This window comes from Botrytis byssoidea (genome assembly GCF_014898295.1).
Source record: "Botrytis byssoidea strain MUCL 94 chromosome Unknown BBYS_001, whole genome shotgun sequence".
Taxonomy (NCBI): domain Eukaryota; kingdom Fungi; phylum Ascomycota; class Leotiomycetes; order Helotiales; family Sclerotiniaceae; genus Botrytis; species Botrytis byssoidea.
Genome location: NW_024065842.1, coordinates 2,185,987 through 2,209,633, shown reverse-complemented (window position 1 = coordinate 2,209,633; position 23,647 = coordinate 2,185,987). Strand labels below are relative to the sequence as shown.

General features: G+C 40.2%; 10 protein-coding genes across 10 annotated transcripts; 5 read left to right on the top strand and 5 right to left on the bottom strand.

The window, feature by feature from the left end:
- Positions 1-1,484: 1,484 nt before the first annotated feature.
- On the bottom strand, positions 1,485-1,951 carry EAE97_000663 (uncharacterized protein; the record flags this gene model as incomplete). Its single annotated transcript, XM_038871173.1, has 3 exons — positions 1,485-1,570; positions 1,623-1,749; positions 1,811-1,951. 3 exons carry the CDS (start codon positions 1,949-1,951, stop codon positions 1,485-1,487), a joined length of 354 nt encoding a protein of 117 aa, XP_038738534.1.
- Positions 1,952-5,639: 3,688 nt separating this feature from the next.
- On the top strand, positions 5,640-6,221 carry EAE97_000662 (uncharacterized protein; the record flags this gene model as incomplete). The annotated part of the gene is made up of 3 exons (XM_038871172.1): positions 5,640-5,732; positions 5,780-6,074; positions 6,097-6,221. 3 exons carry the CDS (start codon positions 5,640-5,642, stop codon positions 6,219-6,221), a joined length of 513 nt encoding a protein of 170 aa, XP_038738533.1.
- A 2,129-nt stretch (positions 6,222-8,350) lies between these two features.
- On the bottom strand, positions 8,351-8,679 carry EAE97_000661 (uncharacterized protein; the record flags this gene model as incomplete). The annotated part of the gene is made up of 2 exons (XM_038871171.1): positions 8,351-8,552; positions 8,642-8,679. The coding sequence occupies 2 exons, from the start codon at positions 8,677-8,679 to the stop codon at positions 8,351-8,353; spliced, it is 240 nt and encodes a 79-aa protein (XP_038738532.1).
- A 992-nt stretch (positions 8,680-9,671) lies between these two features.
- EAE97_000660 (uncharacterized protein) lies at positions 9,672-10,391 on the top strand (the record flags this gene model as incomplete). Its single annotated transcript, XM_038871170.1, has 1 exon — positions 9,672-10,391. The coding sequence occupies one exon, from the start codon at positions 9,672-9,674 to the stop codon at positions 10,389-10,391; it is 720 nt and encodes a 239-aa protein (XP_038738531.1).
- A 1,479-nt stretch (positions 10,392-11,870) lies between these two features.
- Positions 11,871-13,017, top strand: EAE97_000659 (uncharacterized protein; the record flags this gene model as incomplete). The annotated part of the gene is made up of 3 exons (XM_038871169.1): positions 11,871-12,217; positions 12,314-12,399; positions 12,461-13,017. The coding sequence occupies 3 exons, from the start codon at positions 11,871-11,873 to the stop codon at positions 13,015-13,017; spliced, it is 990 nt and encodes a 329-aa protein (XP_038738530.1).
- Positions 13,018-13,199: 182 nt separating this feature from the next.
- EAE97_000658 (uncharacterized protein) lies at positions 13,200-14,801 on the bottom strand. Its single transcript, XM_038871168.1, has 2 exons — positions 14,460-14,801; positions 13,200-14,404 (listed from the first exon to the last, which is right to left on the bottom strand). The coding sequence occupies exons 1-2, from the start codon at positions 14,593-14,595 to the stop codon at positions 13,674-13,676; spliced, it is 867 nt and encodes a 288-aa protein (XP_038738529.1). The 5' UTR covers positions 14,596-14,801; the 3' UTR covers positions 13,200-13,673.
- A 214-nt stretch (positions 14,802-15,015) lies between these two features.
- On the top strand, positions 15,016-15,787 carry EAE97_000657 (uncharacterized protein; the record flags this gene model as incomplete). The annotated part of the gene is made up of 4 exons (XM_038871167.1): positions 15,016-15,084; positions 15,160-15,277; positions 15,330-15,629; positions 15,702-15,787. 4 exons carry the CDS (start codon positions 15,016-15,018, stop codon positions 15,785-15,787), a joined length of 573 nt encoding a protein of 190 aa, XP_038738528.1.
- A 1,506-nt stretch (positions 15,788-17,293) lies between these two features.
- EAE97_000656 (uncharacterized protein) lies at positions 17,294-18,637 on the bottom strand (the record flags this gene model as incomplete). The annotated part of the gene is made up of 1 exon (XM_038871166.1): positions 17,294-18,637. The coding sequence occupies one exon, from the start codon at positions 18,635-18,637 to the stop codon at positions 17,294-17,296; it is 1,344 nt and encodes a 447-aa protein (XP_038738527.1).
- Positions 18,638-19,880: 1,243 nt separating this feature from the next.
- On the top strand, positions 19,881-20,922 carry EAE97_000655 (uncharacterized protein). Its single transcript, XM_038871165.1, has 3 exons — positions 19,881-20,153; positions 20,219-20,389; positions 20,458-20,922. Exons 1-2 carry the CDS (start codon positions 20,028-20,030, stop codon positions 20,384-20,386), a joined length of 294 nt encoding a protein of 97 aa, XP_038738526.1. The 5' UTR covers positions 19,881-20,027; the 3' UTR covers positions 20,387-20,389; positions 20,458-20,922.
- Positions 20,923-22,792: 1,870 nt separating this feature from the next.
- On the bottom strand, positions 22,793-23,636 carry EAE97_000654 (uncharacterized protein; the record flags this gene model as incomplete). Its single annotated transcript, XM_038871164.1, has 3 exons — positions 22,793-22,968; positions 23,301-23,411; positions 23,477-23,636. The coding sequence occupies 3 exons, from the start codon at positions 23,634-23,636 to the stop codon at positions 22,793-22,795; spliced, it is 447 nt and encodes a 148-aa protein (XP_038738525.1).
- Positions 23,637-23,647: the final 11 nt, after the last annotated feature.

Sequence of the window (23,647 nt, the reverse complement as noted above, 5' to 3'; positions counted from 1 at the left end):
TAACCTATAGAGACACTACTTTTAACCCAGGAAAATCTCTGAAATTATAAAAACTAGTATAATATATTTCTATTTAATTGACTATATTATTTTATATTGACATTTTAAATATTAAACTTTATAATTAAACCTAAACTAATATCTTAAATATCAAAAGAAAGATTTAATTTAATATATAACTTTAAAACATTTTATAAAATAAAAAGAAAAGAGATATTATTATCAATTAGAATTCAAGGAATTGATTGATATAATTATTTTTGATTTGTCTCAAAAACTAAAATTCATATTCAATATAAAAGCATTTGAATAATTAAAATTGAAATGTTGAAATTGAATTTCTATTTGAAATTATTCAAATACTTCAATAATAATAAAAAATTTGAAAAAAAGTTATATCAATTGATTTCTTGAATCCTAATTAATAATAATATCTTCTTTCTTTTTATTTTATTCATTCTTTTAAGGTTATATACTGAATTGAAACTTATTTTAATATAAATATATCTCTAAATTCTAAATACGTTTTTAGCTTAAGTAAAAATCTATTTTTGGGGTTTATGTTAAATAATCGTTACAGGCCTCGATAGTATGGCCACACTATACAAATTATTGATTTTTTTTACATCATATAGATTTCTATTTTTGGTATATAGTAGTTGATGAGATAAGTCTTGTAAGCCTTATTTTTAATAAAAGATACTATTTTACAGTATTCTAATACTGTTTTAACTAATTCTACTAGATATTCAGTCATTCCCTTCAAATTTTCAAATTTTGAAACTTTTTGTTCTTTTTTTCAATTTTTATAATTTTAAAGCTTTTAAAGCTTTTGAAGTTTTTAATTAATTCTAAATAAACTTAAAATAGAATTTCCAAAAAGAAAAATATTAATTTTCATAAATTTAAATAATTTGGTTAGAATTAAAAGAAAGTTACAATACTTTCACCATCTAAAGTTCACCATATAAATTTTCAACCAGTGTGATGATATGATTGGTCAAAATGATAAAAATGGGGAAAAGCTCGGTCGCATTTTGGTGTGTTTTACAATACTTACGCCGTCAACCTCCGTATAAGCAAAATGGTCCTTATAGGCCTCGGTACAAATATAGAATGAGACATCACGTGAACACAAGGTTAATCTACAATTCCCCTATCTTGAACCTCACACCACATCATTATTTTTGATGATCAAGACCATGGATGAGTCTCGCAACCTTGCGCTTGGTATGTAATTAAAAGAACCTCGTAATGTTTAAATACGAGTATTTCATTCTATGTATCACATTTCAAAGAAGACTTCAAAGAAGGAGAGGAATTGAGGATTGAATCATTTTCCAATGGAGATCTCGCCTTGCTATGCCTGATACTAGTGTACAGATTGTTATAAGATATCGCTCGCTATATCCCAGCATCCAGCACCACATGTCAATGACACCTCCCAAAAGACCTCCATCCGTTACGCCGGTACCCATTCTAGTCTAAAGATAACTCCATGGTATCACACTATGAGGTAGTGTCCTCAACAGAGCTATCTTCACCATCAAGTGATTTCTCGTCTCGGGTTCTAAGAATATCAGTCAGTAACTGATGATCTCATCAATGATGTGAAAACATACCCAAATTTGAAGCCTTATCTACCACTTTGACCCTGTCCCATTCTCCTTTGCAACCATCGAAGATTATGGTGCACATTTCTTTGCAGAAACCGCTGTAAACGCCGTAGGCACTTGCAGCACAAACTATCTGCCAGCTTGGTCTGAAATTCCGATAAAGCATCACAAGGGTTACCGATTCAATGCCTGACTCGATGGCTCTTTAATGTAGAATGTTTCGCCGGGGTACGTTCGAAGGCAAGGACACGATTGGCGCCGTAGCAAGCTAACGTTGCGGTTGTCGCGACCCCGGCAAAGGGAATCATTCTCCTAAATGCTACACGTGCCGACATGATTGTTAATTACCCAGGTATGAATCATCAATTGTTTGATTGTCTGAAGCGAATTGAAAGATTTGATAGTAGGTTTGAATGATAGGAAAGCAAAAGCTGTTTGAAGAAAGGTATGAGAAGAAAGTCTGTCCATATATATATATGTGTGAATTTCTCTTGGTTTTAGGTTGTCAGTAGTCTTGTGTGTTGTGACGTCTATCATGTGTTTAGGTGATATCTTAGTTCAAGACTAGCTTAAACTAAGCAATACTTTAATATTAGTCTAGCGTGTGCACGTGAATTTCGAGGTATTAGGGATGCATATGAAAGGTGCAATTTTAGTGAATGGACACATATTCTAGATCCATAACATTGATAATTCTACACCCTTTGCACACCTATAAGAACGATCTCTTCATCGGCATGCTCTAGTAGGTGTTTGTGACATATGGTTTGTCTTGGTCTGTCTTGGTTCAAACTCTAACTCATGAAGTATTTCGCATGCTTTTATTTCTATATACACCCTTTTTGTCATGAAACGCACTCAATCGCCATGCGATCGCATGTACATACTCGCTATTTATACATAGCTAATATAGGCGAACACTCTATGAACGATTTGATCATATTCTTTGAGTCCTAGATCCTAAGGATATCTTGTATACCCTGCTCTCGCAGTTCATCTGAGGCAAACTGTCGCACTTTTCAATGTTCTAGAGCATGCGAGAAAATCATTATATCAAGCCTTTTGTAAAAGGATTCGCATATGACGTAGGATTTCAACATTGCGCTAAACCTAGCTCCTTCTTCTGAAGTATGACGATTCGAACCCTTATGACCCCCGCCCTTCCCCCTCTTCATCCCCCTCAGAGGAAGGTGCTAGCCTAAAGAGGCATATATAGTGCAGAGTTAGCTTAGTGCCAGAGTTTTTCGGGGTATAACTAATCCAATAATAATTATATCCATTATAATAAAATCCACTTTTCTAATGAACTATGTAGGAAGGAATTCCCGTTTTCGGTTTCGGTATTCTTCGAATTTCAAAAATTCAACAAATCAATTTAGTAGATTTACATTTCAGATTCTTTTTTAGGTTTTGTCTTGCCTTTCGATATAATTAAAACCTACATTTCAATCAGTTTTCGTTCAATTCAATAAATCAAATTCAGTTTTTCGGGATTTGTCAAACATTAGCCCAATTAGAATATTCACAGTTTCTAATTGATTATATATAAGTCTTAAGAATTATTAAATTAACCAATCAAATCATTCTAAATACTTTAATTATATATCAAATGTATTAATTATCTTATAGCCTGCTTATCGCATATAAGCAAATCGGACCTAAATACTTATAGAAGGGGTCATCGAAAATTAAAAGCTAAATATTAGAAGGATAGAATTAATTAATCCAAATCTATAGATAATTTGATAAATTAAATAGTTTATTAGATGGTTTATTAGGTGGTTTTAGGAGGTTTTAAAAAGGTTTTTTAGAAGATTTAAGTTTACAAGTACTCATTAATTAGTTTTCGACAGTAGAGGAAGATATTAGTTTGAAGAGACATATATAATACAGAATTAGCTTAATACTAGAGCCTTTCGAAGTATGACTAGTCCAATGATAATCATGTTCATTATAATAAAATTCATTTTTCTCCCTCCCTTTCAAGGCCCTATGATTGTCCCTAATTATCTGATAAAATCACTCTCATGTCATTATATTATTATACAATCTTACCAGATAACTACATAGCTATCGTATTCTTTTGGAAAATTGGAACAGCGCTAGCAAGGATAATTACTTTAAGGTTGTTTCAGAGCCAATTAGCTTGCTTTCAAATGGGGTAAAACACCTCAAAATAAAAGTACTAAATAGAATTTCAAAGTATTTAATGAATAATCCAATAAGGAAACGAATCAGACAACCCCAGTTATGTCGTAATCCTAACCCACGATGAGCTTAAATTACTACACCCTTGCTAGCGCTGTTCCAATTTTCCAAAAGAATACGGTCTGTATAAGATGACCTTAGGAGGTTCGGTAGTCAACGAATCATAAGCGCTATATACCCCGCGCACTCGAAAGTTTCTTCTGGCCACAAATATTAAAATTCCGATATGCAACTCGCCATACCTACCTGATTATGACCCAATACAACCTTCCAATTCCGATAATTCAATCCATCAACTGTATATGATACAATCAAACATTGATCGGTGTTTGGAGATTCGCGTGGGACCGGCCTAATTCCCATTGTAGCATTTGCAACTTTAGTCCCTAGGAATTGGCTTGCAGAATCAAAATTTAAGAAAGAACTGAAGCTCCAGGAATTCAAGTTCTGTAAGGATCATTTTTAGAGGCTAGCAATCAAATCAATGTGCTGAGGTTCTGATGGAAAAGTTTGGGTATGGTATGAGGGGGATTTTTCCTATATTATCTAGTATGATTCATATTCACTAGTACGGTAGCTCCAAGTTAAGACATACTTCGAAAGGCCTAGGTCTATCAGCGAGCAAAGCGAATTTGAGTTTTAGATTATTGCATTTTGGATTGGCGTCTAAATGATCATCTAACTACAAACAGTTCTGTTCTGACGTCTCCACTACTCATTTTTCATCATACCAAGCCCATAACACCACAACACCACAAGCCGTGAAAAGCTTTACTAAAAGATCAGTGTCATCATAGCACTCATACTAGTTGCACTCAATTCTGCAAAGTGTCGTTAGTGTAATACACTTCAAGTTTTGAGGACCCCCAAGACACTTTCGGATAAGAAATAGTACTTGAGTAGTACACGTGAAACTCAGATGGAAGCCTTTCCATCAAGGGTGATTCTGTCGCAACAACTTTGAGATTGATAGCAACTGCGCCGCATGTCATATCAAAGTCTGAAACACAACGAGTATCATTTTAAGAATTGCTCGAAAGTCGGGGCTAGAATTGTTTGAAGATCGAAGTGTGGTGTCGAGAGTCGAAGACCTTACTGACGTTGTCCTCCTGCATATGAGCCTCGTTCCTCCTCCTGAAAACCCCGGGGATCTACTTCTCCTTCTCTCAATCTTTCATCAGAACCAACATTGCAAAACCTCCAATTTCCCTTCTTGTACATAGATCACTTGGACCACAAGACCACCAACATTACAAACACCATATAGGTCGGATATACCACAAAACAACACAGAACACCACCAACACCACAAAACATTATCAACACCACCAACACTACAAAAAACCACCAACACCATGAAGACCATAAACACTACAGATGGTGCTAAAATTCCCATCATTCTTGTACAAACAATCCAAATAGAACTGTCATCTTCCTCCATGTGCAAAACAAAAAAATGCCACAGACTGTAGATAAAGTTTCAATCTCCTTTATATAGACACCACGAATATAATGATTCAAATGATTGGCAAACTTGATACAAGAATGTTAATTGAGTGCGTGGTCCATCCGCTTAAAATCTTCTACACACTTGTCCAGGGTAGGAAAGTGAGGTATTGCTGGTGCTAGTGCTAGTGGCGAAACAGTAGAACGAGTGTGAACAGGGAGAGAGATCAAGAGAGATCAAGAGAGATCAAGAGAGATTAAGAGAGATCAAGAGAGATCAAGAGAGAGAGATGCCGACCAGACTTGATATGGGAAGTGAGTTTTTCGACATTATATGTGTAAGAGATCAAGAGATCAAGACAGAGAGAAATGCCGACCAGACTTGATATGGGAAGTGGATTCTCGAGAATGAGGATTTCAGCAGCTTTCTCTTTCGATATCGGAGAGGCCTTGATATGGGAAGTGAATATTTTTTTATTTTTTTTTATTTTTTTGCTGAGGGAAGATAGTCAGTGGGATCACCTTACCGTGCCCTGCTGCACACTCAGGAGCCCAAGGTGGAAATTGCCACTTCTGCTCGGGCTCTCTCCGCCGTCGTTGCAGCTTCACCCCGGGTCCAGGTGGCAGCTCGCGCCGACACTCAGACACTCTTCGCAGACTCAGTTGCGGCTTCAGTGACCACAGTTGCAGCCCGTCTGCCGACCTCGTCGTTGAAGGAGTGTCCGGCGTCGCAGACGCAGACAACGGCAATCGTCCCAACTACCCTCCCCCACCTCTTTAACGCTACCGAAGCCATCTTCAAAAGTAATTTAAAAAAAAGAGCTAGTGTTGATAATGATAAATGCTGGGCCAAATGTTTGGTTGAAACTGTATGAAGAAGAAGAAGAAGAAGAAGAAGAAGAAGGAGAAGAAATCATGTTGAAGATTTTCACAAGAGATAGTAAACAGTAAACAACTTAAGACGGCAGTTGCGACCACGAAGCAAGAGTAACTTGTGTGCCTACCTTGCACTTGCCCTGAATGTACATTTCCTTCACGTTGATTTTGCGTTTGGCGGTAATTAAATCCGCATGAAGCTTTGTGAAATTCACCTGCGCATAAGTACTTGGGCTGATGTATACACTGAAGATATTCGTTTTGGATAGAGATTTAAGTCTTTCGATCAAATCACTCGAGGTACCATCTTTGGGCGTAATACTTCCAGGAGTCTTCTTCCGCTTGTTCAAAACGACAAACCCGCTCGTAGTCAGATGGAATTCTACACGTATGGCACGTAGGGGAAAGATAAATCATCAATGCCTGATGCCAAAAAAGGTGTGAAGGAGTCTGTGAAGTTGGCGTCCGGAGGAACAATAAACAGCATCTCCATTTGTTTTCGCGTACAAGATTACCTGATAGATACTTTTAGGGAAAAATAGATATGAACATGGCCGTCCGAATCAGGCTTGCTGTTATAAGAAAATTGAGATTCTGCTTGTTATAATGCGAGCAAGAGCCTAACGTGAAAGTTCCGTCTGATGACGATTCCTTCCATTTTACAAACACTCTCTCGCGAAGGAGAGGTGGTTCTTGTAGCTAAAGTCCCTTGATCGGAACCAATATGTCCTACTTCCGTAGTTATAATCAGAAATAAATATAGTTAAACAGCAATTATATTTAAAAACCACTAACTTTCGCAACCATGCCGGATTCAAACCAGTCGTGGCTCTTGGAATACAATGAGACGTATGATTGACCGATGAAAGCTAATCTGTGAGTTGTGTTAAAGCTGTTCACAATAGTATATGCTAAAGAGCGTAACCACCACCGCTATACAGATAGCTTCGGGATTTTTCTAAACAGCAGGTGCTATAAGACACAATTCTTGTACACAACACATTATAGACGCAATTTTGTTGGCTCCATCGACAGATGGCGCTTTTATTATGGTATTCGATAGATGGTGTGCGACAGAGAGAAAGGGATAATTGAAACAGCGATGGACAAATAGCGATGAACAAACAGCGATGGACAAATAGCGACGGACAAATAGCGATGGACAGATGGCGCTTTTGTTACGGTAACTGATCGATGATGTATGCGACGGGAACAAAGTGAAAGATGAAGGTTTATCTCATTAGAAACAAATGTAGTAAAGTTGTATTTCATGTATGCTTATGTAATCTATTATGTGCCTTATTTGCGGCCTAACCCTTTTCTGATTAGTCATGAGTAGCATGTTAGTTGTTATTCCGATCTGATTACACCTGAAATATTTGGGAATATATATCTTCAATTCAATTTCCAGTTCATTGTACAACCTTAAATGAACTAATGATACAATCGGAAAGTAATTGATTAGATTAAAGCAATTGAGGGCTATTGGAATCTTGGGACTGAACCCTTCTAATTTGCACAGAGACGTGAACTCCCAATAAGACGCTTCAAATAACTTCAATGGTCTAATTGAACTGTGTATAACACATTTTCAATTTGGAAGTTAGATTCAGGACTAAAGTTATTATTACTAGGCTACCTGATGGCTAGCTAATCGAATCGCTGCTTTCAGGATCTTCATCCTCATAATACTCCGCAGTACTTTTGATATTGATACTCAACCTCTTAGCTACTCTCTGCCACAGCTCAATTAATTTCTCCGCGCTATTCCAGTATATCGTCTTATATTCTCCTGGCTCGCACACCAGAGGCTCAAGCACGAGTTCCCCCGGCTACGTAGTTCCAGTCTGAGCACCAGCAAGAAGAGATCCTGCCTCCGGCCGAAGTAGTTTCAAGACGTTGGTGCAGACCTGTTCCGCATCTATAAGATTGAAGATATGCAGAAGCATGTTCATGTTTACAGCTGATCAAGCACCAGCATTCTTGGATAGAGATGGTATAAAATCCAATATGTTCCTAATGATATGATCAAGGTGTTCAATAGTCCGGACTGCAGTCCAACGATGAAGATTATTAAATCCCCAAATCAATTAGAACATTCAAACCATCCAAGATATTGAAGTTGATTAAAATATTGAACTACTTTCAAATTTCCAACTACTGTTAGATATCCAAACCCTTATATTGTTGGACTGCAGTCTGGACTATTGGATACCCTGGACATGACGTCCAGGCAGAACGCGGTTTTGATCTCGAAATACCGCGTGGCCGATAGCTTCATATTCTGGAATGCCATCTGTTCCGTAAGAGGCAGCTAGACGCACACCATCGCGATATAAAGCTTGTAAATCTTGGTCAATACAGATACAAATTTCGAGAAGGTTTCGAAGATCGTTAGAAGGTCCACTGAGTGGTGTCGATGTGAGCAGTCGAATCAATCGCTGGTACTGCGGATGACGTGAAAGGCCAAAGTGTATAAACCAGGATTTACTGACGCAAGCTCAAGCGAAAACATCTCACGCTGTATAGCCATATTAATCAAGGCAAATCCCAGAGTTTCATTCATGGATAGGATGTAGGCTTACGATATTATAGATGTACGACTCAACTTCGGGTGGTGTTGTACTCCTCGAAAAGTTTTCTTGAAGCAGAGGTAAGCCTATTGCTAGATGATGGCTGCTATCAGGGAGGCGCTTTCACTCGAGACAGATGATTTGTTGATTCGGCAACTTTGAGAAGTTCCTAAGCGGTGGGCATGATTGACAGTAGTATATGCAAATACACTTTAGGACGGTTTACGGTCCATTGTTTGAATGAGCAGAAACCTTTGCAAAGATGAGTGAAAAAGAACAAGTACCTATGTATCTACTGTGTCGTAGAATCGGCATCTAAATGGCAGTGAAAATTTCACCATCATTCTTCACAACAGTTTGCACAGCATATTTTGCGGCATGGAAATGGATGAAAAGACTTTGCTGGCTTTCTTGGCTTTTGAAGCTTTGAGCTAATCGTCAACGGACAGCAAGCCATCATTTCCCAACAGCGTATCACCACTTGCATGCTGTGATTCTGGTAATTGAACAGAAACTTACCATTTGCTTCATAGTTCAGTCCACTCTCAATAGCTCATCATGGAGCTCATGAGTAGTCCTTTCGCCAATGATTACTTCTTCAACATAAATTCTACACATCGAGTTTGACCACTCAAGTTCTTGAGTGCCACATAGGAAGTGGCAAAGAGCCAAGCCTGTAATTTGAGAAACTTGCTTTCCTGCCTCATTTTGAGCTATAAAGTATACATGATTCAGTGTATTGAAGACTTCGAGTCCGGATGACTCATTCTCCGGATTCCGTCTCAACGAGCCGCAGCATGCAAATATCAGCTTCGTGTACAATATAAATCTAGTTAATTTGCTAGAATAATTAGAGTTTTGCCAATACATTGAATTGACACATCAAATTTATATACCAACAAAATTAGCTGTTACATTGGGAGAGAACCTTTCGCCCTTGAAGCTTTAAACCATGTCATCATCAACAGCGTCGTCCCTTGCGACCACAACGAAGTCCCCCAAGACCAATTATCTGTTATTGCTATTGCAGATGTCTGATATAGAGTTGGACAATCAAATAAAGGACAATAGTAAATGGAAGAAGCGGTCAGAAGAGACCACTCTCGGTGTCCATTTTCCGGAGCTTGACAATGCGTCCTTAGGAGCCACCAATCTCGTACTTATTGGATCCAGCATGCTCGAACGGTTCAAAACAACTGGTCATGATCTCATTTTAGGTTCAAAGCCAGTAATTTTCAACGCCGGGGTAGGAGGCGATACAATCCCCAACGTACTTTACCGCATAAATCTAGGCCTCCTCCGGAAAGCCAAGACCCAAGAGAAAGTGGGAATGGTGATTATCAATATCGGTTCTAATGATTTGAAAAAACCCGGTCGAAGCTTGACCGAAGCTCAACTTTACCAATTCGCTCTTCACTTGGAGGCATTGAGAAGAACATTCCCCCGAGCACGAATCGTGGTTACGGCATTATTCTACAAGAAAGATGTCCACCTATTAGATGTTGATAGAAGTAACGAGGATCTACAAAATTTAGTCTCGGGATTGCCTGGTGTGGAGTGGCTAGCAGCACCGGAAGTCGAGCTTGACAACCATTATGAGGATCACGTTCACTTGAACAGAGCTGGTTATGAGATATGGGATAGATGGCTGGTGGATAAACTTGGGATTTAGCAACGGTGATGGATGGATAGTATTCGAGAGAAGCTTTTCGACACGAGGTCTTGGGCAAATGACCACTATATGACATCTACCGCTAATATCGGTGATCACTATAACAGTGTAACTTGCAGTAGACCGCCAACCTGGTTGGGTCGGTATCTTAAACGGGAGCTCAATAGAGACTTCCGAATAATGCCAAGAGGAATTGTTCTCGAATTTCCAGTCTGAGGAAGTACTGCTCCGTTGTCCGTATATGTTTAGTGAAAACCACATGACATGATCCACCTTCCACTTTCCACTTTCCACTTTCCACTTTCCGTCTTCCATCTTCCATCTTCCATCATCCTTCATCCATCTACAGACGACTGCGCTTCTAGAATAGGTTTAGACTTGAGGTACAGCTTTAAAATCATGATGTTTGCGGTTGATGGAAAAGATATTGTGGGGGTTTCAATCCATATTGGGTTATTTCCAAAGCGGTTGTGGCCAAGGCGGCGCTTGAAGTGATCATACTCCATTATAATTTCCGATTCTTGTTAAGCTTGTTTCAATTTTCAGAAACCCCTGAATTAACGATTCGCGATTGGCTATCAACGTGCACAAAGGGGCAATGGAAACAACAAAACCTTGTAAAATTCAATCTATCTGAGAATATGAGATGAAATTACACGCTTGGCTTTCTTGGTACTTGAAAGCGTCATTTCTCCATCTTTTCTTTTGGGTCTCAGATGAAGTCACTAGATTTCGGAAAATACAGACGAAAGTATATCGTTCGAACGTCAAGCAATTGGAGATATAGACTTCTTGAAAAAGTGCTTAGTGTCACTTGTCCCGCAAAGTATGCGCGTACCTGTCTTAAGGTTACAATCTAGTCATTGAACTCTACGAGTGCCGATTCAATCAATCATCTCGTTCGTCCGTTTGCTCGCCAAGAATTTGCATACGGGTGCTAGTATAGGCGTCTTGGCCCTCGTGCGAGTGTCCACGATACCAAGAAATATCCCCAAAATTTCGAGAGTGAGATGCAGGGACTATGCTCTTGGCCCTTTGCAATTGCAGCGAACAATCTCGAAATTCGCCATTTGCATTGGTGTTCCCGTCTTCATCGACTCCATTTTTAAGCGTTTATTCTACATAGCCACCTTGTTTGTCGTCTTGGCTATCATTCTACTCTTCTATGCAACGAATTCTTCGTTTACCCGTGGATCTCCCATCATCAAAATGCTTGGATTGTTTATCGAAAACTGTTGGGTGAGAATTAAGGAGAACTTCTAGATCCTACTTTGCGTCGGATTAATTCCATGGGACTGTTAATCAGATGAACTTAGCAATATAAACGAACAACCTCAGCAGCAACCATTCTACTATAAAGATGAAGATGAATCCCACGATCTAACATCATCACTTCCATCATTCACTTCCACATTCATTACATTCACTAAACACATTACATTCTTTTAACGGACAAGTTCCATTTTTCACTCTTTCAATATGAAGTTCTCAATTGTTTCTGCTGGTCTTTTGGCCGCATTCGCCACTGCTGCTCCAACCCCAACCTCCGACGAGATTGTCAACCGCGCTGCCATCGCTAAGCGCGCCACTGTTACCGACGCCTGCAACATTGGTTACGCCAGTACCAACGGTGGTACCAAGGGAGGAGCTGGAGGAGCCACCACCACTGTTTCCACCTATGCTCAATTCACCAAGGCTGCCACTGCCGGTAACACCGTCGTTGTTGTTTCCGCTCCTATCACCCAAGCTGCCAAACAAGTCAAGGTTGCCAGTGACACCACCATCATCGGTAAAAACTCCAAGGTCGTTTTCACCGGTTTCGGATTGTATGAGCTCCCCTCCCTCGATTCTCACTTGCAATTATATAATCTTATATAATCTTATCTAATCTTATCTAATCTTATCTAATCTTATCTCATCAGACTCGTCAAGGAGCAATCCAACGTTATCATCCGTAACATCGCCATCAAGGAGGTTCTTGCCGCCAACGGTGATGCTCTCGGAATCCGTAAGTCCTCCAATTTTGCTCACATAGCCACTTCGATACAGCAGACTGACCTCCCCTCTAGAAAAATCTACCAACGTCTGGGTTGACCACGTTGATCTCTCCTCCAACAGAGACCACGACAAAGACTACTATGATGGTCTCTTCGACGTGACCCACGCTTCTGACTATGTCACTCTCTCCAACTCCTTCATCCACGACCACTGGAAGGCATCCCTCGTCGGTCACTCCGACTCTAACTCCGCCGAAGATAAGGGACATCTCCGCGTCACCTATGCCAACAACTACTGGAAGAACGTCAACTCCCGTGGTCCTTCTATTCGTTTCGGTACTGCTCACATCTACAACTCTTACCATGACACTGTTGCCGACGGAATCAACACCCGTCTTGGTGCTCAAGTTCTTGTCGAATCTAACGCCTGGACTGGATCCAAGAAGCCTTTGTACTCTACCGATGCTGGTTACGCTGTTGCCAACGACAACGACTTTGGATCTGGATCCAACGAAGCTGAGAAGGGTACCTTGTCCGCCAGCAAGTTGGGATACAAATACACTCTTTTGGGCAGCAGCAAGGTTAAGGCCGCTGTTGTTGGAACTGCAGGTGTTACTTTGTCTTTCTAGATTGAGAGTCAGCAGTACTCTTGATTCTCTTTGGATGATATGAGCACTTTTGAGGAATGGGGGAAAGCTAGTACAGGGTACTTTTAGATTCTTGATGTATATAAATATTTTGGTCAGAGACCGTATATATTAGATGTGAATAGACGGCTCTAGTAGCTCGTCAATGGAAGATTTTCACTCATCTACTTTCCCATGGCAATTTACGTGATACTCTTGATTTTCAATTTTGTTATGTTCCATTATGTATTCGGCTTTGAATTGGACACAGCAAACATACTTCATGCCCAACTAGAAACTAGAAAGAGATGCGAATTAGACGAATGGGGATTGGAACTTTTCGGGGCATTTTATCGCCTGGTTATTCGGATGGACATGTCGTGAGAAAGCGTCAGGACCGAGGAGAAATAGAGCAAGAACACTATTAGTGCGTGTTAAGTCGCATAGGGGACGATAAGGTTCGTGAGCTGTATGTGCTTGGATGGCCAGAATGTATTATACGATTCGCGATAGAAGCGGTAAACGACCCATTAAAGCAGTCAGAAATAAGAGAATAAAGTCATCCAGCCAGTAACACCGAAGGGAAAATCCCGTTGTGTTTTCAGTAATTAGAGCTTTCAGCAAAATTGGTATCTATCGCACAAAGAGAATGCTAATAGTTACTTGTGAGTCCACTCGGCCTTCTTTTTCTCCGCAAAAGCCTTCATTCCGATCTTTTGATCTTCACTTCCAAATAAGCTGTGGAAAACTCTTCTCTCATACTCTACACCATCTCTGAGGGGTAAGTCCTGACTCTTGTTGACAACTTCCTTCGCAGCCTGCACTGCTACCTTACTGTACCCTGCAATCGTCTCGGCAGTACCTAGCGCAGCTTCAATGAGCTCCTCCCAGCTTCCATATGTCCTTGCCGCAACTCCCCATTCTCCGGCTTCTTTGCCACTAAAGTTCTTGCCGGTCAATATAAGTTCCATAGCTCTAGCTTTTCCAATCGCCCTTGTAAGTCTTTGACTTCCACCAGCTCCAGGGATCGTCCCAAGTTTAATTTCTGGTTGCCCAAAATTTGCCTTCTCTGTGCAGTACAATACATCGCACATTAGAGCCAATTCACAGCCTCCTCCTAGCGCATGCCCTGATACGGCTGCAATAATAGGCTTCTTGATGGCGGTTGTGAGGTCTGACCAAGATTCTATGAAAGAGTTGGTGTAGGCTTCAGAGAAGGTAAGCGGTGCCATTTCTTTGATATCCGCACCGGCTGCAAAGGCTCTTTCAGATCCAGTAAGAACAATAGCAGATATGGAGGGAGATTTATCGAATGCTTTAAGTGCATCGTTGAGTTCGTTTATGAGTGGTGTAGATAAGGCATTAAGTGCTTTGGGTCGGTTTAATGTTACTTTGACAAATGTTAGTAAAGGCTTTGATAGAAAACGTAGGATAGAACAAAGTACTTTGTCCTACGCCGGGTCTTGGTTCTGAAGTTTGTATGAACTCGTAGGATTTGGCTGAGTAGGCTCGTGAAAGTGCGGGGAGAGTTGAAGCTGTGAATCGCGAGGCAAGGGGCCTCAATGCTCTAATTGAATGCATGACTTATTAAGATGTAGAATATCATAAAGTTGGACTTTGACACCGATTGTATGAAGCCGTTACTTTAGATCAATAAAATAGGGTTCCAAGAATTCCAATGTTTTGAATATCAAAAGCAGCTTGTGTACGTTTCTACTGAACGCATTTCTGGCAATTCGGGTACAATCGATTATCCTCGGGAACTCAAATCAAATATCACGTGAAAATGGCTACATGCGCGCCACAATCTAAGCCACGACGCTTTCCACGGGGCGAAGGTGCTATTAAAACAGGTGGTCTCGAATTTCGAAAAGTTCAAACTCCAACTACTTTCCGCGCCTACCACCAAACGTCACTCCTTCCAACTCCAACTTCTTCGACAAGAGTTATCACACCTGCAGAAATTCTATACCCTTTTGTCACAAGGACACGCAATTCAATATGGATTCGATAGAACCAGAACAAACCCCTTTCGCGGCTGTGAGCGCGCAAACTTCAAAGATAGGACGTGTAAGTTTATTCATAGATGCGATTGTTGAGTCGCATCATTTGGAAGGGACAAATAGACTAATTCGAAATAAATAGCAATACCAAGCTTGGTTAGATAAATCAACACCATATGTTCCTTACAGATGGTTGGCTACATTTGGGCTTCTTATGATATTCTTCATTCGCATATTCGTCGCACAAGGATGGTATATTGGTATGTTGACTCTTGGTTTCCTTGCGCGTTCTCAACTTACATATTTCAATAGTGGCATACTCTCTTGGAATCTACCTTCTTAACCTCTTTCTCGCATTTCTTCAACCTAAGTTCGACCCCTCCAATGAAGCTATCGATAATGATATGGAAGATGGAGCTGCTGGTGGATTACCAACCAAACAAGACGAAGAGTTCCGCCCGTTTATCAGAAGACTTCCTGAGTTTAAGTTCTGGCACTCAGCGACAAGAGCAATCGGAATTGGTTTCGCTTGTACTTGGTTCGAGATTTTCGATGTACCAGTGTTCTGGCCAGTGTTGGTTGTTTATTGGTTGATTCTGTTCACATTGACCAGTAAGTAATTCCTTGACAGAAGAATAACTTTAGAGACACAGTAGTGTTTCAACATACTGACTTTTTCCGCAGTGCGCAGACAAATTCAACATATGATTAAATACCGATATGTGCCATTCTCGTTCGGCAAGACTAAGTACACCAAAAACAGCTCGTAAACTCAATTGGTTTCGGGATGCGACGAATAAATGACCTGCTCGGGTGACGACAGACTTTGAGAAATGATAGCAATGCTATCTTGTGTACAAATAGCTGTACTTCATATGTGTTCATGAGAGGATTTGGGGAGCAGGAGGCGAAACCCTTATTGATTTTAATTACAATTTTCTCTGTTCCAGTATACTTAGGGGTTCTCTAGGACGTTCAAGGGTCGGGTATAGCTGAAAAGCTATCGGGAGATAGATGATACGAGCTAGTCAAAGTCAAGAGAAGAGCAGCATCGTCACAATATCGCACCTTTCAAGATCTTCGAAGCGTTAGCAAAGCTTCAGAAAGATCCTTTTGAAGACCCCAAATTTCTTTTGGACATTATTCCATAATTTCAAGGTCGCACAACCAAATGATATTCTCAACTTGTCTCGTTTGATAAGCTTATACTCTCATCTATTTCTGGATGTGTAGTATATCGTGAACATATCTTTCCAAACACTCTTCGCCTAGACCGCATCTTTCTATGTAAATCATTCCCTCAAAACATTTTAGCTACCTAGGTAGGCTCTAATGTGCATATATGTGATACTTGTCGGCTATTCATAATATGACCAACCACTCTAGGTTGTTGATAATACCAACTCCGATATATAGAAATTCTAGTATATTCAATTTATTTAAATAAAAATATACTAAAATGAATTATATTGGATTTTGTTATAATTATATTAACTTATAGAATTATACAATAAAGCGAGTTCGATGTGTTGAGATCGGCCTCTATATTCGGTAGGGTTCGTCGCTGTTTTACACAGCCTCAACATACGCTAACAATATTGTTCACATACTCGACCGACATCAGCGCGAACTCCACCCCCTCCCCTTCCACTAAAAGCTATAGTCCTCATTCATTACTGTCATTCGTTTCCTATTTTCAATATTATTGTTATAATTAAAAGAAAGCCAAAAATAGCTATCTTCAAATTATTTAAACTATAGCCTTCTTATTCCGCTTTAACTCAATACCTTTTTACTAATAATATCCTTGTACGTTTATTTATAGTTAGTCGGGATAGGGATTATGTGAACATGCTATCGCTTGCGCTAGCGCCTTTCGGCACTACAGCAATACGTTTCGTAGTCCTAGCTTTTGGAACATTAAGCAATATTGCAACAGTGTGAACCATAGTACTATATTGACTTCACTATCCCCATGGTGATACCAACAATTAATGTTGAGTTGACTAAGGTAGGAAAGTGTCGGTAGTGTAGAGAAGGATGAGGTTATCGTGGGCCTCGCCCATCTAGTCCTGAATGGGATTAGAGGCTCTGCAGCTACATAACAATAAGAGGCGTATCTGGAAGAAAGGAAAATTAAACTAAACCACTGGTACAGTGTTATTTCACAGTATATCGAGGATCATGTAAAGTGAAACAACGCAAGATAAAGTAGTTCTATCTTATAAAACTAAGAAATTGTATATGGGGGAAAAAGAAACCATAGCAGTCTAAACCTATTCAATAAGCTTCTTTCTCAAACTCCAATTCTCGCCCTTCTCAAGTGCATCAAGCCACACCGTAATCCGCTTCACAGACCACCCACCATCGCAATTCTGCACCGCCGCTTCAAAATCCGCTTTCACTGCCCCTTTCGTAGACTCTTCGATCCATTCTGGTGCAATTTTCTGCATTTCGTCTAGAAAAAGGGCGCGGAGCATTGTCGATTCGTACTCTAAAAGGTGCTCCCAATAGAGCTCGTTAATTCCTTCATTATCAAGCGCATCTGCTGCAGACTCATCGACGTTTTCCTCGTCATCCGGAGCGTACTGGTTTCTGTTCGGCTCCTCGTTTCTTTCCCTCCCTTTAAGGAATTCTGGGGAGTCGCAGGCTTTCCATAATGGGAGTGTAGAGACGCACTCCCAGTCGACGATTCCGGTGATGGTGCCGTCATCATCTATTAAGATATTTCGCGAAGATAAGTCGTCATGGAAGAGCACAGATTGCTCTGGAATGGAGTCAGTGGTAGGAAAAACGCTGGGCAGTAGTTTAAGAAGTCTCTCAGCGAGGGTTTTGGCGTCCTGCGCGTCTTCAATCTCGTCTTCGTCGTCGGTTGTTTTGAGAATTCTTTCTTGATCGGTAATGGCCAAGGTGAGACGAGCACAGAGCCAGTCTTTGCTGTTGGTGAATGGTCCTCGTGGCACATCTTGTGTTATATGATCTCCCCAGAAGAAGAACATTGACACTATTTGTCTTGGAGTAAGTGATATCTGTTGTAAATCTTGTGGTGTTCCTTTGGCACTACCTGATGATATATTGGAAGACAGACTCCTTTTTACAAGTTGAGATTCTGGAGTAACAAATATATTGCCAATAGTAGAGAACTTGTGACGGAAAAGCTGGGCTTGGTATCGTACAATCTGCTTTACCAAATTCTGTTTGGAATCCTGGGACAATTTCCTCCATTTCGTTCGCAAATTCCCACCAGGTAGTATAGCCATTAGTATCCATTCAAACCCAAGCTCGTTCTCATTAGTATCATCAAACGTAAGAATCTGGGGCACCGGTATATCCGTAGTTTGGCGAATGAAGTTGATAATTGCCACCTCACTGTTTGTTTTGTTGAAGGGGTCGACAGGCAATGTAACACGAACTAAGAAGCATTCACCTTCAGTCTCGACCTTGTATAGTTTATTGAAAGCCCCTTCAGTATAAAAGCTAAGATGGCAGAAATCATTTTCTTTGAGGTTGAGGTGCTTTCGAGCAATTGATCCGACTTTTGCGATATCCGGCTCAGATGTCCAACGCGGCTCGAGACCAAATGTCTTGGCCACCCATTCCAGTCCATTTTGTTTGATCATTTTCTGGGTACAAAGGAACAATGATAACAAATCGAGGATGCTGAACCGTGAGATAATTAAACTGGGGTGTAAAGAGAATCCGAAGCTCCGCCAACTTGTGATCGGAAATTCCAATATATATTGCTGTGTCAAAACTAATCTGACTAAAGTTTATATGATGCTGTATTTCGGGCTTGGTCGTGAAGATGAAGATTTTAAGCCCTGTACAATTTTGTGATTAAGATTCAGAGAAAAAAAGCTTAAGAGCTATTGGCATAAGGATATCGGTGTGCAACAATCAACCCAAAAGGTGTGTTTATCTGGTCTGGAAAATGGCCTTGAATGAAGTTATGACCACAAGCATCAGCGCCGGATCACTGCTGTCTCGATCAGTTCCTTACAGACCTCCACTCTTCTGTTCACCTTCAATGGTGTTACTTATTGGGATAAGATCGGCTTTTCTTGGCCAAGATTTGTGGTATGGAGGGGGTAGGACAGACAACCCCACTACAACATGTTGGTGGTTAGTTCTGAAGGTTATTAACTTCGTTTCGCGCTTTGTATTTGATTGTTTTGTTGCTAGCGGCTAATTCCCGATGTTAATTGAGTTCATTATCCGATACAAACTGGTTATGAGGTTATCTAGGATAATTGCTCAAAAATTACAAGGCCATTCCCAATCCATCTGTTATGCAAGGATCTACAAATCGTCACATACATAATTTCTGGCAGATCTGGGTCGGTGTTTTGCTCCAATCTATTCGGTCAGGGTAGTAACCGTTGACCTCTTTTCAGAACCCTTAACCTTGCCTTCCACTATTTTGCGTCTGATCGCGGCAGATTTTCATGAATATAAACTCAAGAAGCACCAGATTTGTTCTCTCGTTGTGTTTAATTTCAATGCGAGATATGCAATATCAAAAGATTTTTGCTTTTGAAACCCAAATGGCAAACATAATTTTTGCCATATTGGTGATCGACTTTTCTGCTCCTAGAACCGGGTAGCACATGTATCTTGGAGTCAATAATGATGGGCGACCATCTGACAAGGATACATACCCCCAGGTGAACAAGGATCCTGGGCTTTGGGTGCTTGTCAACCAATTGAAGAAATCATGAAGTGTAGCATGGAAACTCCTAAGTGTTGGGTTGATGCTATAAATATCAGAAGACTCTATCACGAACAGTTGGAGTTATGTGCATAATACTTCATCACATGTATGGCCTATAACTGGTAGAGGCATTAAAACCCTATTTTTAACTGCTCTGGCAAGATGCAAAGAGGTATAAAGTTGAGCATTTCTCCTTGAAAGTCTTTTTTGAACTCAGAAACTATCAGTATTCTTAAACAGCTCTGCCTTCTTGTTAAATGTTTATATACCACCCCTAGATACCCCTCCTACTTTTTAACATGGGCAAAAATACCAAGAGAGCTGAAGACTTCATTGATGACATTCCAGACTCAACGTTGACTGGCTTTCCTACATCTGGAGGAACTATCTACAAGGACGCAGACTTTCGCTTGGACATGCAGGGCGTACGTTATTTTTTACTTCGCCTGTTCTTCACCACTCCAGTATTCAAGGCTAATCATGGCATTAGATGACCACTGGAGATCCTAAGAAGCATAACCTTCAAGTCCAAGTCACTAAGGTGACCACACTAAAGAAGGCAGCACCTAAAACGGTTGCTAGTCTTCTTGTGTTGCAAGACGACCCTCCTTCCGCGGAGACAATCAAGAAGGAGTTGAAAATAAGCGTCAATATTTAAAATGTATGCATCTTTCTTCCACTATCCACTATCTTGACTTGATAATTTCTAATCTAATATTCATTTGACAGATCACCAAAGACTGTTGGAGATCATTTGGGGTCTCTGCATTCATATAAGTTGAGATCCATGCCGGGTTGACTTCGGTAGTATGCAAGAGTTGCGTACTGTAAGGGTGTAAACAAACGTGGCTGTACACTAGGGGGAGCTAGTGCATTGCAACTAGGGAAGGTTCTTGTTGGTACGAGAAGGGTACGGAAGACGTAGCACCCACGTGTAGCATAGGTCCTGTATATCTAAGTGTATTCTATCTCAAGAGCTAGCTATGTATTGAAAGTAGTAAGTCTTATATAGACTTACCGAGAGACCTAGTCTCTTTCGTATTCGCTTGGGGCTTTAATACAGTAGCTATATTACAGTAGCCATTGAATTGAAGTCATTCACTTCGTTCACACCGTTTTTATATAACCTTCCCCCTCCTCTCCTACTTAGTTCCTCAATCTAAGTCATACCCGTCCTAGTACCCTTTTGTTTTCCCCCCTATGCTTCCCACTGTATCTGTATAAAGATCATAGATTGATTGATTGATTATTCCATTGATGTCCTGTATCAGTCTAAGACTATGTAGGACGGCTAAAGCTTGTAGCTCTAGCAAGTCTATCTATTTGTATTCACAAACGGTCCTATAGTGGTAGTCACTAAGGGCCCGTTCGGATCGTTTTTTTAAGCGATGTAGAGCTATGTTTGTTAGCAATATAAATCCAAATAAGCATTTACTGAACACGAATGTTGTTCAATAATCTATATTAATAATAAAATTGAAAAAAAGTGATTTGCTGAATACTTATGTTGAGTTAATTTGGAAAATTGTATAATAACCTTTCTAAGCCTTGCCAAATCTGTGATACAACTTTGATTAGCATTTGATAACATTTGTTAACATTTGTTAACATTTATTACTCTACATTTTGTAGATCTACAAAATTTAGGCTAAATTATTAGTCAACAAATTATTTTATCAACGACTTAAAAGAACGATCCGAACGGGCCCTAAGTATCAAGTGAATTTTAAGGAGCTGGCTTATAGAGATCATTAATTTAACACATACTAAGGTTAAACTGAGGATATAAAGTTTGGGAAGCATCCACTTGCAATATTGATCTAACCTTCCAAAGGCGACTCGGAGAATCTGGAAGGAATATATCTAACTCATACCCTGAGGGTTCTGTAGTTTTGAGTTCTTCAATTGTGAGATTGAGGCAGAGGATTCTGATATATCTGGGGATTCTACTGCTACAATGGATTGTATAGAAGTTCAAAGGCTGTAAAGTGAGATAATTGACTTAGTAGGGATTGATATCGGACTAATCCATATGATATAATTCAGAAATCCTCCCTCATCTAGGAATATCATTGAAAAATTGTTCCTATAGAAAAGGTAGCATGAACTGGTATGAGACATTGTGATCATCCTTTGAGTTTTGTAGAATACTGCATCTGAATCGAGGCTGGAGTCCGATGCGAGGATTTGAGGCCTCTACAGATGTCCTGTTTAATGCTTCGGAAAGAAAAGGGTGATAAAGGTGCTCTGGAATATGTTGCATTTGAAACTCAGGATTTTAGGTTGTCTTATCCCCGATATTGGTACGCTTGAGAAACCTTTTGAAAAGCCATTCTTGATATTCGGCGACTAGTGCCGGGCTTATTGTAACAAAGGGACTTTGAAAAGTTTGTGGAGAATAGTGGTCATTACCTGAAAGTGTTGACAAACATCCGTGATCACTTTGGGACTGTACTTCGTCCATTTCAGATTGTATGAGCGAAGAAGATAGAGTAAGAACATAAATGTTTTCTGTAGAAAGTGAAAAGAGCTTTTGTCGTTTTACAGTTAATAGATCCTTGTTGTTATTGGCATTACTATCAATCTCAATCTCAAATGGATGCCGCCGCTTTTTTCCTTTTTTCTTACTACCATCTTCCTTTTCCTCTATCGCCCATACTACTTCCTGATGCTGCTGATGCTTTCGGAACTCTCTCTTCTTGTAAATGAAGTGGAGATCTATATCTAAGCTATTCTAATCTGAAATAGCTTGAAATACTTTGATCACATTCCCAATCAGGATGCAATGACTGAACAGAGTGATGGAGACGTGAGGACAAGAAAGCGGTAGCCAACAACTGGTATTGTTTATCGAATACTGGAAAGAAGCCTACTTTATATCCAAAGGCACTTTTGTTTTCTCCATCGTTCTTGCCAAACATAACAAGTGAAGAATGATGTGAAAACATCATGGATTTTGCGCGATTTCAATATCACTATATAGGCTGGTCTTTTTCCGCGAGGATCGAGGGGAGTGGTGGCAAGGGTGAGGTTGATCCTGGGCGGGTGTACAAACCGAGCCTTCTTACAGTGGGAAGATGTTGTCGTCTTTTCTAAAGCCGTCGTTTTCGATGTTGTATCTTACTTCATGGCCTGTGTGTTGAATTGGCTTGCTCAGCCCAAGGCCAGCATCAATTGGAGTTGAAGCTGACATAAGATTGGAATCGTTGACCTCCTCATCTTCAAGAATCATTGACCTGTCTACGTACGGTCAGAAAACTGGCAATTATAGCTAACAAGAGCCAATTTATATACCTGGAGTGTGTCAGGGAGCTATGATGCTCAGGAGAATAGATATTTAAGACGGCAAGCAAACAAATATTGAAGGCAAACAATGCCTCCTAAAATGTTTGCTCTTCGCATGCATTATGCAAGTCGCTTCTGCATGCATCGATCCTGTGACAGAGTGCCCCGGCTATTTTGAAGTCTTTCCATCGAGATCTTCCTGTGAAAAAGCCGAGCTAGTATGTTCTCCTTTGATGCGAAGCAATTGTCTGCTGTACCCAAAAATGTTCTATTCTGCCGGATTGTACTTTTCAAAATCGAGTTCTTCGACTCAATGTTCTTTTTTAATATAGTATATTGCAGATTTTCGACTATAGGTGATTCAAGGTTGTGGTCTCTATGGCCGACAGAATCGATCTCTGGTCAAATTCTCACAAGTTAGTTATGATCATCGGAAGTCAAATCTCTCAAAATTGTAACTTACCTGAAAAAGTTGGTTTGTAGCCTTCATCATCAGCTGCTGCTACAACTGCTGTATCGTTCGGCGTGAATTTCTTCTGTGTAGATTCATGACGAGGGATTGAGTTTTTGAGGCGCGAAGCGGTTGGGAGATAGTTATATGGAATAGCGTTGAACAAGGCCATCTCGAAGCAAG

What these genes read in the sequence shown, in the direction of transcription:
- EAE97_000655 (XM_038871165.1), top strand. Translation starts at nt 20,028, where the DNA reads ATGGGCAAAAATACCAAGAGAGCTGAAGACTTCATTGATGACATTCCA. An exon ending in TTCGCTTGGACATGCAGGGC is followed by an intron (nt 20,154 to 20,218) that starts GTACGTTATTTT and finishes TCATGGCATTAG; the next exon opens with ATGACCACTGGAGATCCTAA.
- EAE97_000658 (XM_038871168.1), bottom strand. Translation starts at nt 14,595, where the DNA reads ATGCATTCAATTAGAGCATTGAGGCCCCTTGCCTCGCGATTCACAGCT. An exon ending in AAGACCCGGCGTAGGACAAA is followed by an intron (nt 14,405 to 14,459) that starts GTACTTTGTTCT and finishes CATTTGTCAAAG; the next exon opens with TAACATTAAACCGACCCAAA.